This window comes from Fundulus heteroclitus, chromosome 24, assembly GCF_011125445.2.
Source record: "Fundulus heteroclitus isolate FHET01 chromosome 24, MU-UCD_Fhet_4.1, whole genome shotgun sequence".
Lineage (NCBI taxonomy): Eukaryota > Metazoa > Chordata > Actinopteri > Cyprinodontiformes > Fundulidae > Fundulus > Fundulus heteroclitus.
The window spans coordinates 10,577,422-10,592,076 of record NC_046384.1 but is presented as its reverse complement, the minus strand read 5'-3'; the positions used below and the strand labels follow the sequence as shown (position 1 = coordinate 10,592,076).

Sequence of the window (14,655 nt, the reverse complement as noted above, 5' to 3'; positions counted from 1 at the left end):
AGCATAAATAAATCACAATCTGCTTTCGTTATTGTTTTTTTAATGACAAATGAACTTTCTAATGACTTTACTGATGCCCAGTGAAGCAGGAATTGTTTCCATATATGGAAGACGGTGTAGGTCTGTCACACTGACTGGCTGCAGACAGATGACCAATTGTTAGCCTTTTCTAACAGATAATGAATGGATGTGAGGCGGCTTGTTGGCGTCTCAGTGACATAATGTTGTAAGCTCAAGGAAAAAAAGTATTTTTATTGAAATAATCAGAGGAGCAGCGCCATTAATAACGCTTTGATGGCTTATGTTAACTTTTATTCAAGATGGAGACTATTGGTAATTTCATCCTTGGTGTTTGTTACCATCACTGAAGGATAATGTTGTTCTGGACCTAGCAGCGACTGCCTGGTGCTCCTTTTTTCCTCCGTTTCCATATGTTTTACATATTTTATGACATCCCACATAAAAATGTATTTACGCATCACCAGAGACAAGCATGAACACATGATGTATATCCTTAAATGTTGGCATGTAGCGCTTTAGGCAAGAAGCTGTTTGCCAGTCTAGTACATTGTTGGGCGTAGGACGTTTCTACTTTTGCCATTGCACCGTCACAGAATGAAAAAACCTTCAACGTGGACAGAAGGTCACTTTCCAGACGCCTCCCACCTTTATGTGTCACTGACAACTCCTTTGAGTCGAGGTGGTACCGTTTTCCTCCGTTTGTCAAACCGCGAGGTGCCAGCCCAACGTAGGTGTGGCCCTCTGCCCGCTCCTTTGGTTGTAAATCTTTTTGCACATGAAGGAAAAACAAGATGGGGTCAGACGTGTTGGCTGAAGTCGGAAAGGAAGAACAATAAGCTGAAAATGTCCGAATGGTCTCATGGCAACTCTGTTTGTCCGTTTTGGCCTGAAATTCGTCGAAAACAATGATCTGGTTCCTCTTATTTCCAGCTTCTCGTCATCATTGATTCCACATATGAGAAGAATTACTCACATGTTTCTGCTTTCATTAAAGCTTGGACGTCACCAACTCTCATCGCTTTTATTCTTCCCACCAAACCCCATAAATAAGTCTCTGATAAGAGCAACAGATAAGAGTCTGCAGACACAATCGTATCCAAAGTGCTTTTTCCCCCTCATGTTATTGGTGTTGGAAAGGTCTAACCTTCACTAATATAAACATTCCTCTTCCAAGAAACGAGTTTCTTTCTTTTCTTTTATCTCGATACTTTCCAAATAAGTTAAAGATTTCCTCTTTTTCCAACTCCGTGGTTCCTGAGCAGAATAACAAGTGGCTGCGCTGATTGTCTGGAGCTAACGGCCAGAAGAAAAGGCCCTCTTTCTTAGTCTAATCCCTCAGACTGAAGACGACGGCGGCGGTCTTCAGGGGGCCTGGACGGGGGTCCAGTGACACGCCTGAAGTTGAAAGCGCGCCCAGTCTGATAACAAGGCGTCCTCTCAGCTGGGACGGGACACAGCCGTCTGTATGTCCCTGTCCTCGTCTTGGCTGGGAAGACGCTCTTTTACTGTGATGATGTTCAGATTGTTGTTCAGGGGAAATGACAGCTTCTGCCCATATTAGGAGTGGTCTATGAACGCTTCATCACATCCTTTATGACTTTTTTATTTACATTACACGCCCGGCACAGGCTTGTCCAGAATGTCTCATAATTTAACGCTCTGGGAAATGTTTTTTTTTCCCTCCCCTAAATATTTATATTTATTTATTTTACATTTCCTGCTTCATTGGTTTCTTTTATTCGCCTCTCAAATCCTCTAATATCTATATTCCTTAATTTTCTTCTTGTTTTCTTCTGGGCTGTGTCCTTTCTTTATAACCTTCTTTGCCTCCTACTTTTGTCCTTCCTTGTGTCCTTTCCTCCTCCCTTCTTCCAATGATCCCTTCCCTACTTCCTCATAATTTCTATCATCCTAGGTGTCCTCTCTGTCCTTCTGTCTCTCTGGTTTTTGCTGTTTCTATTTCTTACACGTGCCAAGAGCAGAAATGTCCACTTTTAAATTAAATGTTTTTTTTGTTGATAATTTTTAAATGGTTAAAACAAACAGAACTCTGGAAGTCTGAGTTTTTAAAACTCTGCTTTTACATGAGGAAACCTGTAGGAACCCTGTCCTAACTGGGTTTTGAAGACTTTATTTCTGCATCTAGACATGGTGAAGACCACTTCCTGATGTTTGAATCAAGCATCAGAGTTGGAGGAAAAAGTGAATTTGTGACTATAAACATGGTATGGATGTTTCCTCTGAGGCTTCTTGCAGGTTTACAGAGAATGGTCCATAAAAGACTAAATCCTCAGGAGCTGGCAGGATGAAAATAGCTGGTTGTCGGGGGAAGAATGGGCAGGAAAACGTTGCCTGGTACAAAGAGACTCAGATTTAGCAGCGATAGTCAGAATTTCTTATAAACCACATAAAAACATGGCTTGATCCGGCCTTGAACTAAAGGTGGTGCCGGGGATATTTTGATCCCAACAGGACCAGCCCAGCCTCACAGCCGACCGTTCAGACCCGTCCCTTTTTAGGCAAGGCAAATTTGTTTATATAGCACAATTCAGTACAGAGACAATGCAAAGTGCTTTACATGATTAAAATACAGGAATAAAAGCGAGTAGGGATAGAATGTAGAAACAAAAAAGAACATTTAAAAACGGTAAAACAGTTTAACTAGAACAGTCAAAGGCAATTTTAAACAAATTGGTTTTTAATCTTGATTTAAAAGAACCCAGCCTTTGAGAACTTTTACAATTTTCTGGAAGTTTGTTCCAGATAAGTGGAGCATAGGAACTAAATGCTGCTTCTCCGTGTTTAGTTCTGGTTCTGCAGAAAAAAGTCAGTGATGTATTTAGGTGCTAAGCCATTCAGGGATTTATAAACTAACAGAAGTATTTTAAAGTCTATTCTCTGAGATACAGGGAGCCAGTGGAAGGACTTTAGAACTGGGGTGATGTGCTCTACTTTCTTAGTCTTAGTGAGGACGCGGGCAGCAGCGTTCTGGATCAGCTGCAGCTGTCTGATCCACTTTTTAGGCAGACCTTTTATCACCACGGTCTACATTACTCCTAGTTTTCCCCAGCAGGATGTGGTAGCGTGTCACAAAGACAAAATCTCATCAAACCGGGTCCTAAGCAGGACATCAAGGACTCCGGGGTCCTTCCTCAGATCTCGACCCAATAGTCCTCCTTTAAGATGTGGTGAGACAGTAGATTTAATAAATCTGCTTTGTTTTTTACATTTCAGAATGCATTATGTCAGATGTTTTCCTTTTTTAAGTTTGTTTTAACATGGTGAGCCACAGCTGAAACAGCCAGAGTGATCTAGTGGTGTCGGAGAGGTGCTCTGGTTGGTGCTGGCGACCACATGAATACAGAAACCCGTCCGATGTAAAGCCTGATGTTGACATGAAGCCTGTGCGCTGCAGAGAAAGCCGCTGTGGAGCTTTTTATAGAGCTGTGATGTCTGAGGTCGGACCACAGACGGGCCTCTGATTCTGGGCACCGTTTAGGTCTCTTCTGGCTCCAGATCCCGGCTGGGAGGAGCGGCTGCAGCCTGAGGTGGTTCCAGTAAAAACCTGCTGCCTCTATTTGTGGCTGCGTTTCCCTGACCTGTTGTGTGGCTCCCGCAGAGGCAGGAAGCTGACCTTGGGCAAGGACGGCAGGTTTTTCGGCCAAATATCCCTTCACATCAGCAGCAGCAGCACCACATCCTGCTCAGATCACAAGAAATCCTCTGAACCAGGAGGGCAGTTCCAGCTCCTGTGAGGCTGGATGGAGGGAAACATCCTGACGCGTTGACAGTGACACCTGCTGGCCACGGCAGGGCATTGATCCCAGTTTTTTAATGAGCAAGTCTCTGGCTGCTATAATTAGCTGTAAAAATGTAACGTGTGCTGCGTCTTTAAAATTAGACCAGAAACTCCTCTTCTCTCCTGATGATTTACTACATGATGAACAGAGGAGTCACACCAACACGATTTAAATTAAGCCTCAGCTTTCACAACACTAACGTTCCAAGTTAAACGCCCCAACGATGACTTAATGGAGTGTCATAATTTATTACTCTGTTGTTTTGCCCAAACAGCAGAAGGAAATAGTTGTGGTCGGTATATTTCTATCACATTCTCATTGGTCTTGATGTGTTTATTTGACCAGGAACCACAATTTGTATTTATACTTCCACTCAAGTGGAAAGTATGCGTTTTAATTAATATTTACGACATGTAAGAGGAAAAGAAAACAGTTTTTTGTTTATATAGTGCAGTTAAATATAACACTTTTTCAATTGAGTAAAGTGCTTTTTATAAAGTTGGTTATTAAAAGGGTTTTAATTATGAAGTACAATTGGATATCTCACAAATTAGATTGAAGTATCGCCGAGTCAATTAGTTACTTAGCTACTAGGATTAAAGGAGAAATAACTGCGTTTTTAAAAGATTAGGTATTTGAAGGAAGTTTTTTTTATAGCTGATGACCTCAAGTCCAAAAAAGCCTCTGTACCGCTTTCTGTCTAAAGTGTCATCTTCTCTTCTCATTTTCCTCAACTTCAAGTCAAGAATATTTTCCTCTTTAATTACTGCACTGAATTTTTAAGCTGGTTTGGAAATCATGTTTTAAATCTACATCTGCTCTTAGGTACATCAAGATAATTATTATTTTTTTAACCTTTTTAGATGGATAGATGTACACTTTATTGTCACCATGGGGAAATTTGTCTTAAACAAAGGATATAGTCCCAATGAGAATAAAAACCTCTTTTTCAAGAAGTCCTGGTCAAGAGGCAGTAAATAAAACCATGATAGAGGCGTAGGCTGAGTAAATGAGACTATTTTAATTTCTGTTAACAGGAAGGGGTTTTATTTTGAACATCAGAAGGAAGAAGGTGGTGTTCTGATGACCTTGAATCCAAATTTAACAGATTCACGCTGGAAATAGAATTGGTTAAAGTTAAATTTCACCCTTTCATGGGAGAAAAAGTGCACGCTGTACATCATCTGTCAGAGCTGTGGTCTCCAGCCTGCTTCCTCTGTGGGTTACATGATGCAGGTTGTTTGTAGGGCTGCAAACTTTAGAGAGCAAGTCATAGTCGGGCCTCGAGTCCAAGTCTGAAACCTGAGTCATAGTTTCATATTTGTTGGACCGTAGCTGGTTTGTGGGTCTCATAGTTTTAGTTGGAGGGTGCAGAACGTCTGGCTGCTCTTCACCAGGACCTTTTTTATTTATTTTATAGTAGTAAAAGCAAGCAAGCACCAAAAGTGGATCCTGAAATGGGAAGAAAGCCTGTGAGGGACGGTCAGAGCATGTTTTTCTTTATCAGATGGGAAGCTGGAGATTAAGGCACAAATTATTTTCTCATACCATATTTTATGGCAAAGCACTAGTTGGGAAAAACTCTGAGTGCAGAGGGTTTAAAAATCACACCAAGATTTCCCTTAAATGGCTTGAAGACACTGAAAACATCCAAATATCAATTTCCGCTTGTTTTAGTTCCGACTAAGGTTTATTTTTACTCGTCTCATCAAAAACCCAAACAGATGCTGAACTGTTTGCTGAAGTAGGCAGACGTAACGGTTAATGCTCCACGAATCAGGGAAAGGAAACTGTTAAAGGTGCTTCCCCAGAGACATGCATGAATAATGAGAAGAGCATTGGACCGAAGATGCTGCTTTGAGGTACACCAGAACTAATAACCAAGTTGTTGGAGTACTTCCTAAAAATAAATCCACCTTAAGTCTGACATTTACGATTAAAAGGGCCGTATTTTCAATATGAAAATATTATTCCAGAAGCAGGGGAAGGACATTCTGCTCTGTACCATCAGCTGTAGTCGTGCACAGAAACAGAAAAAAGGCATTTTCTGTGCAGTGGTGGGCTTTAAAACCAAATGCAGCAGTAACAATAGAATCACTGTTTTATATTTTATATTGTTTCCTAGAACAATATAAAATTACATTACTAGAATTGCTCGGACATGAGCCTTAGTGTAATAAATATAATCACATATTAGGTGTAGTTTTTGAATGGATTAAAGCCTTAATTCTAATGGATCGTGATTAAACTGAGACCAAACTAGGCTGTCTGTCCATTAAAATTTGATGAAGCTCAGGACACTGAAATAAAATTAATAAGGGAAAGAATAACCTGGTGACGCATTTTAAAACAAATTAAAATCTCGCTGACTGCAGATGATAGCTGCTTTAAATCCTCTGCAGGAGTGTGACGCGGCATGAACGATTCTGTGCAACTCTGGGGAAACATGATTGAAATATTCTGTTAATTGTTCACTTAAGTCCATAATTACCTGGAATGTTTTGCAGGGTTGTGTAAACTGTTTTGCTTTTCTTGGATTCTACTCTTAAATAAATGCAAATCGCTTCCATTGTGGGACATTTTTAGATGTACATGAATCTCGAAATCTAAAAAAAACAAACAAACAAAAAACACGTTAGTCTAAAAGTACGTGTTGATCGCTGGAAGAATTTCACTGCCTTTCCCTTGCTGAGTATTTCCATTTTGGACCTTTTGGCTGATGAGATCTTGGACAGCAATGGTCAGGAAGTTTGTCTCAGCCTGACCGGACCTCCACACTGATGAGGTGCTTGGAAAAAAAAAAAACAAAGTTTAAAGGCTTGTGGAACGTTTTGTTACGGCAGGCTTTAAAGAAAATAAATCTTTTCTGTTTCTGTCCAGACTGATCTGGAGTCGTGCCGTCCTCCCGCTGCTCTGATGCTCCAGTGGCGTTCTGACCCGGCTGCTCAGCGCCGCGCACAGAGGAAGCTGCTGGTTCTGCTCAGACCGACTGGAAACGCTTTGCTCGAGCAGAAACGGCATTTCTACAAAGTCAAATGAACTGAAACGATTATTTAATACAACATGTGACATTTCCTGGCAAGAAACTGCTGAGAACTTCAAGTGCCCTGAAACATTTTTTAAGATTTGGTTTCAGATCATTTCGTTACACTATATTTTTTTTTTTTTTTTACTTTTTTCTTTAACTACAGAGTTTTACTTATCCAAGTCAAACTGATGACCTTAAATGTGATTTTTAGTTGTGTTTTTTCCAATGGTTTAATGCTCTGAGATGTGTTACGGCTGTATCATGTTAAGGTTAATGTGACGGTTGCGTCATCATGAAGCTAACGAACCCACTGCCCTCCTTCGTTAACAGTCAGTGAATCCTGATTGGTGACGCTTTAGCCAACGCACAGAAAACGGGGGAAATGTTTGAGAGGAAAAACGCTAAGAATGAACAGAATTATCCAACTCTGTTCTAACTTTAGCTGTGTTTAGTCTCCTGACTGGATAAATGCACCTCAGAGCCACATCGGTTCATCGTCCCGCCTCCCTGCTTGCTTTGGGACACCAACGTCGCCGCAAAGGCCTCAATTAGTGGTGGGTGGAGATATATTTTGATAAGAGGACCGGTTTGGTGCTCCTAAGTAACGGGAAAGCCAAAAACAGCCATTGGATGGAAGCTGAATGTGACTTTTTGTTGAACCGGGCCTGAGTGAGTCATTGTGAGAGACTGACTCCTGCATGTGGGATCCAGATGGGTGGAAGAGTCGGTTCCTGAGCAGGTGAGCCGCGCCGCTGTGAATCACTGTAGCTACGCATGGGAGTCAGACCGAGGGCGGGTTTGTTTCCACGTGCGCTCGTGTTGTCAAAGGAAGTCTCTCTGAGTGTGTTTCCGTACAGTGTTGATGTGTTTCTGAGTCACAGAGCTGAACTCCTGTAGCGTCAGCGATGTTTCTGATTTCAACTGTTGGCTAATGACTGTTTTTGTTTGTAGAAGGCGTATCTAGAAAAATAATATCTAACAATTATTTTTTTACTATAGTTTTTATATGTGGACGTGTGACTAAATGACTGGACTGTGGATGAGCTTTAAAGAAATAAAGTAATATTTGCTGCTGTTTTCATTACCTTTTTAGTGTTTGTATTGTTCTGAAACATTAAAAATTAGCTTTTTAAATGATTTATGTTGAAAAAAAGTCACCCTTATTGACTCCATATTTAAGATCTTTAGTCCAAAAATGTCCAAACCCTCTCTGGCTTTCTGTCACCCTCCTGGTCTCTGTTTAATTAAATAAAACTGTCCAGATGATGACTGTAGCGTTTCAGAAAGTTGACTCTGGTAGCAGAGGAAGACTAAACCAAATCCTCATGAGTTTTAGTTGGAAAAATAGTGAGACTTAATCTTTCCATTCAATCTATTGTGATTATTTATTTGTTTTACTGATTTGAGAAATTTAAATTAAAAGTACAAATGTGTTTTGTTTTTTTGTTTTTCAGTTTTATTGGGAAATGTTACTTTAATTCAGTTCCAGGATAAATTGCTCACCTACTTTTAAGAAAAAGCGATTACAAAGCATGAAGTCATGTTTTAGTTGACTAGAATTACAGTAAACTTGGTTGACGGAAGCAAAAATAAATGACTAAACTGTGACTAAAAGTAGTGTTTTACTCAAATAGTGTTAAACACACTCATTCATTGACTTTAATTCCTCTTTGGAGCGTATCTCACAGCTATTCTGCTAAATGTTAAAAATAATAACAGGAACATCTAGGATACTATATTAAAATTAGTTTATTTCTGTCCAGCTGTACGCCAGTGTGGTTCTCCTTTTTAAGAATGAAAGTGCTGCATAACTGGCAGGTTAATTTAATTGTTAAATTTTCCTTTAAATTTAAAATCAAAAGATTTGTTGGATGTGGTACTTTATTCTTTAATTGAACTAACTTTACCTTTAGAAATGTAATGTCTGGAAAATTTGCGCACAACTCCTGATGATTTAGAATAATGAGCCAGTTTACATTTATTTTAATCAGTTAGATTTTCGGGATGGATGAAACATTTGTCCAAATATTTTTCAAATGTGCATGCAGTTTTTCCTCTAAATCCTGTTTTTTTTTTTTTTTCAACATAAGACCTCAAATATTTGTTTTTCAGGTCTTATCAATGTAAAATATTCGACTGAATATTTTACATCTTGAACCAGATCATTGAAGTTTCCAAAAGTTGTACTCCATCCTTATTTTTAATGTAAAACTTTTTATTTTACGTCTGAAAATACAAGATTTCTAATTATTGAGAAATATGCTGTCAAAAATCTCCAAACCAGTGACCTGATTCCCCAGATAAGATTTTATTTTTTAAATTAAAGGTATTTTTTAACCAGTTTAAACAAAGTGTGGCTGATTGGCGACACTAAGGGAAAACTTCCGCATGATGAAGCTCCTTTTAACCCACAGCTCAGTGATATTAGTTTCACTTTCAAATACTGTTAGTCTTCACACTTTATGCCTTTAAATAAATTAGAATATCCCCTCTTTTAAAAATGCTAATATTTAGCTATGTATAGCCAAAAAGGGGCATTTTTATTCTTACTATAATTATGTGTAGAGGTGGAAATTAAATGAGTCACACTACATGTAGACGCCACACTGGAAAATTTCAGCTGTTTGGAATTTAACTCTTACAGGATATGAATGCTTAATATTTCCCCTGGTGTTTTAATGCTGTGAATACAAGAACTTCAAATTAGTGTCTGTGCTAGGACACTTTTAAGGCTTTCAATGCTCCTACTATTGATTGAAAACATCATAGAGACCATAGGTGGTGCAAAATAAGCCAAACTAAATATAAAGTTAGGGGGTATAATTCAATATTAATCATGGTTTGATGTTAATTTTGTCACAAACAGCAAAAAAATATAATGAAATGCATTGAATAAAACATGTATTTGACCTCTCCTATGGTCTTTAATGCTTTGAAGTATACTGGGGTATGTCCCAGAGCATGATGCTCTCCCCTCCATGTTTAATGTGGTGTTTGCTTTTCCTGCTCTTTCTCCGCCTTTGAAACAAAGCGGATCAATTTGAGGCCAAATATCTCAGTTTTGGTCAAAACATTTCTACAGAGCCTTCAGATACATTTAGATGTTTACTGGCAAACTAACGATTAGGTCTTCAAATGTGGTTTTATAGAGTTCATTTTCTTCAGGCCTTCACGTCTTCTCCCTGATGTCCTTTGACGGCTTCTTGATCCCATCATCGTTGGTGGAGAGGTTGAAACAGCCAAAGTGATTCTCTACGCAGATGGACTTGTGGTGCATTTCCTTTTGCCTCAGAACTCAAAACTAACACGTCGTCTCCACCTTTTTCCGTTCTTGTTTCCCTCTTGTCGGACAGCAAGAAAAAAAAAATGAACGTTCACACAAAAGCCTTTGTAAACGTAGAACTACGGCCAACCTGAGGCTCAGAATGGATTTTAAAGTGACATTTTCAAACATCCCATCTAGGAACAATGAAAGGTAGCACCTGTATGACTGACAAAACGTTACACAAATAATAGAGAGCTGCTAAAAACAGTCAATGTTGCTCCGAGTAGCAGCCGTCATGAATCCCAAAGTCAGGCACCATCCTGTTGCACCGACTTTCTGACTCATAATACCGACTTCAGGAGTTGTTCCAGTTGAAATTTCCGACTTGGAGGTCGGAGATTCGGATTTTTATACATTACCTGGGGTCAATGTTTTTAGATTTTCTTGCGTAGGTTTGACTTGCCAATAGTGTTGCGCCGATGCCATTTTTTGGCCCTGATACCGATACCTGGCTGTGCAGTATTGGCCGATACCGATACCATCTGTTTGAAATTGATGTGTGTGTATATATGAAGAACTGCGTACTACTTAGGGTAGTAGAACTTTTTATAGCCTGCCTGGAATGGGTAACAATAGTTGAATAAACTTTTGTCTCTCAAAGGCCAAAATAGTGCAACATTCGTGAAATTATAACATGTCTAATAGTAGTGCAACAGTAAGACAATAAAATGACAATAATTGAATAATCTCTTGTAAACCCTTAGTTTTAGCTCTCAAATGCCAAAATAGTGCATCTTTCATGAACTTATATAACATGTATAATAGTAGTTGGGAGAGAGAAGGCTGTGTTCAAGTGACATACAAACATCAAAATGGTATCAGTGCCCTATTTGTTGGTACTCACCGATACCGATACCACCATTTTAGTGCTGGATCGGGGCCCTGTCCCATACTGGTATCGGTGCAACACTACAATACTAATTTTAGTATATTTGGTTGTTTTATCTTCCAGAATTATAATTCAAACTAATTTATTCCCGCCTTCCTGCTCTGAGAAGTCATTTGATTTGGAGCAGTGGTGACGTCACACTGTGTGAGAGACGGCGGCCACTGTAAAATAGTTTATTTTACTTATATAAAAACAAAATATAAATAGTATTTTAATATTTATAATATCCTGTTCCATAAGCAATTAATTGCATTTAGCACAGTTAGCATCACTAACTGTAAACTGCAGTCTCTCTCTGTGTATTCCCTAGAACTGAGATTTCCATAAGGCTGCAGACATTTCCAAATGATGTGTTTAAGGACCAAGGCTTAAAAGGATAAAACAAAATCGATTTCCAGATCATTTCCAGGGGAAATTTGCTCCTCTGCCAGATTAAGGAAACGATCAAAAGTGGGGATAATATTATGTTTTGTGGCTGATATCTTTTTTTTTTTATCATGTCACTGAAAGGCTGGCTATGAAATGACAAAATTTTAAAGGAAACAGAAGAGAATGAGCAGGACCCGTTTAGCTCTCCGCTTTTCAAATAGTTTCCTTTAAAATTGCTTCTAACAGCTTATGAGATTCACTTGACATCATTATTACAGAAAAGTGCAAACTTTCAGTCTTCTTCACTGAACAGCGTTGTCGTTACGATCTGGCAGCGTTTACATGACGCGTGTTGCCTGATCAGAAAAAGAATCACCGTCGAACCAGTTGGCCGCTGGTCTGGCCTTAAATCTGGAAATCCTCCAGGTCTTCTTTGTCGGTGCTTTTCTAATTTATTTGTATCTTTAACCGATAATCTGCGTGTTTTTACGGGCCCATAACCACTTTTGGGAACAAAAAGTATAGCTAGGTTTTAGGGAACAAATACTAATTTCACTCAATCACATGTAAATCCTTTTTTAAATGTGTGTGTCATGTTTTGTTTCTGGGTTGTTGTTTTTTTTCATAGATATTTTTTACTAAATTAGACAGTTGATTTATTCGTAAATGAGCAAGCTTAAAAAAATCCACATCTTTGTTAAACAACCTTTCTGCATTCAGAAACAGGACATAGACTCAGCATTTTTCAGCTTTTCCATTTTCCTAAATTTATTTTGCTTTGAAAAAGAGTTTCACTGAGACGGCAAACTGGGGCGTCGTTCCTTTATCATGGGACATTTTTCAAATGTTTATTTTAATCAACGGTCCGTGCTAAAGCTAACAAATGTGCCATTTAACAAAGCTAGATAAGCTTATCTGGTGGAAAATGTGTTCTTTCAGGGAAATGCATCAATGTTTAAAGCGCTTTGTTCAAAGTGTGAGGAAATCATTTCAGCTTCCCTCACCTTCCTTCCTGCACAAAAGGTTCATTTCCATGTCTGCGCACCGGTCAGGCTAATAAAAAGATGTTTTAAAAACAACAGGAGTCCTTCACTGACCAGCTCACTCACTGCTTTGCTCAGAAATATTTGTAGATTAAGAATGATTTACTTATAAATGTAGTGAAGTAATAGAAAACAAGTTGATTTTATGCAATTGTTTCAAAATAATAGCAGTTCTTAATCAAAGATGTTTTAGATGCTGGTTCTAGGCTGTTCCTCTTTAAAATCTGAGCAAAAGAGTTTTTAAACACTGTTCAGAAAAGCGGCTTGCTTTGTTTAAAACGCTGAAGAGTAGAAAGTGATCAATGGAGACCAAAGCCAGAAATATGGGGAATAAAACTCATTTAAATGGCCCAAAAATAGGCTGAAATGGCAAAGATTACACCAGTGATCAGCTCTACGGTGATCAAAGTTTACCTTTGTGTGCTGTAACAATTATATACCTAAATAAAACGGCCTATTAGCTCCTGAAGAGCAAACAGCTTGCCAAACAAAAGTCTTGCTCCATTTCTCTTTAGGTCAGTCAATTGATGGACTTGTGAAATCGGAGCCACAGAGTTGATCAGATGAGTCCCAAACCCTGAATTCAAGCCACGATGCTTCTCATTTTATAATAAGGTGATTAAATATCTTATCCCAGGGATACACCTTGAGAAACAGCCTTGAAAAGGTTGTTTTCAAAAGAAAATGACCCACCATTAAGTGACATGCAAACCAACACTGCAAAAACAGATCTAAAAATAAGCAAAATGTTCTTAAACATAGTGTTTTTGTCCTTGATTTAAACAGGTAAATAAGATCATCTGCCAATGGAATGAGTATTTTACCCCTAAATTAAGATAATTAGACATCCTGCACTTGAAATAAGACGATGGAGATGAATTGTTCCTATTTTAAGTGCAAAAATCTTATTCTGTTGGCAGATCATCTTATTTACCTGCTCAAATCAAGGACAGATACACAAAGTTTAAGAAAATGTTACTTATTTTTAGTTCCGTTTTTGCAGTGAACAAGATAAACATTATGGAGTCACTTAACATAAGACCGTAAATCTGCCAATATTGACATAGCTGTAATGTCATTTATTAAGGCACTTTCACAAAACGTTCAAGGGGCTGATTTACTTGAATAGTTTTCAGCATTTTTATTAATTACTGCTAAAGTGGCTAATTTTGGCAGGTTGAGCTGCCTGACATATAAATCTAGTTGGCATAAATGTATTTTAATTCACGTCTTTTGTAATGAGTATATTTAGTGCTTCTATTTTTAAGTGATATTAGCTTCAAAACACTTCAGTTCACCTTTAATAAAATAAAACCTGCTGTTTCTGGGGCAAAACCAGCAAATTTAAAGGAAATGTGGAAACTATTCTGATCCTCGTGGGCTTGGGTACCTGTTCAGGTTCTAGACACGGCAAGGCAGATCTAAACATTAGTGCACAGGTAAATAAAAACCAGCAGATTACACAGGAAATGTTTGTGTTTTTAAAGAGAATTACAGACCCTTTGTCTGAAAAATGAGCTTGTGACGAAAAAAAAAAAAGAAATGGGGACATGCCACTAGGGGGCAGCACTGTTTGCTTTGCAGGAAAACAGGATCTCATCAGGTTTAAACTCATTAAACTTCAGAAGTTCACTATTCCCCCACCTACAGTCATTATGCATTACAGAATGTGATACTATGGTGATTTAAATAAATCCAGCTTGTTTTTCAGCGCTGACGAGCAGCAGCAGCAGAATCAGGATGCATGTGTGGTAGTGGTTGGTTGGTGGGTGGGCGGCTGCAGGCAGGCATGGGGGGGATGTGTTGAAAAGTGTGTGACTGCAGTTGGATGGGGCTGCGTGAGCAACACCGCTGCACGTCATCAGTTTGCACTTTCAAAACCACAGAGGTATCGCGTCCCACGGGCCACCCTCCCCTCGTGCTGCGCAGGGCTGTGCGCTGCACGTCCAACACTTCCCATCACTGCCCTCGCTCACTTTAAAGTCTGTTTTGGTGGGTTTGAGCGCATTAACCAGCAGCAATAGACTGTATCTGTATTATGTGGTGCGATCACGTCTGCAGGATGTCTCCCTGAATGCTTTTGATGCTGCTCAGTGGAGTAGATCTATAATCTTGTTATCTTTGTGGTTAAGGCCTCAGTCCTGCTCACTTAGATTTACTTATAATCACAAATGTGGTTA

At 39.0% G+C, this 14,655-nt stretch overlaps 1 protein-coding gene across 2 annotated transcripts in view; it reads left to right on the top strand.

Annotated features, from left to right (window-relative positions):
- The window catches only part of LOC105917410 (OX-2 membrane glycoprotein), a 43,603-nt gene extending 35,617 nt beyond the window's left edge, over positions 1–7,986 (top strand). For both annotated transcript variants that reach the window (XM_036127898.1, XM_036127899.1), the window contains exon 7: positions 6,702–7,986. In XM_036127898.1, the coding sequence (XP_035983791.1) occupies positions 6,702–6,706 (5 nt within the window). In that variant the 3' untranslated portion in view covers positions 6,707–7,986. The remainder of the gene's footprint in view (positions 1–6,701) is intronic.
- Positions 7,987–14,655: the final 6,669 nt, after the last annotated feature.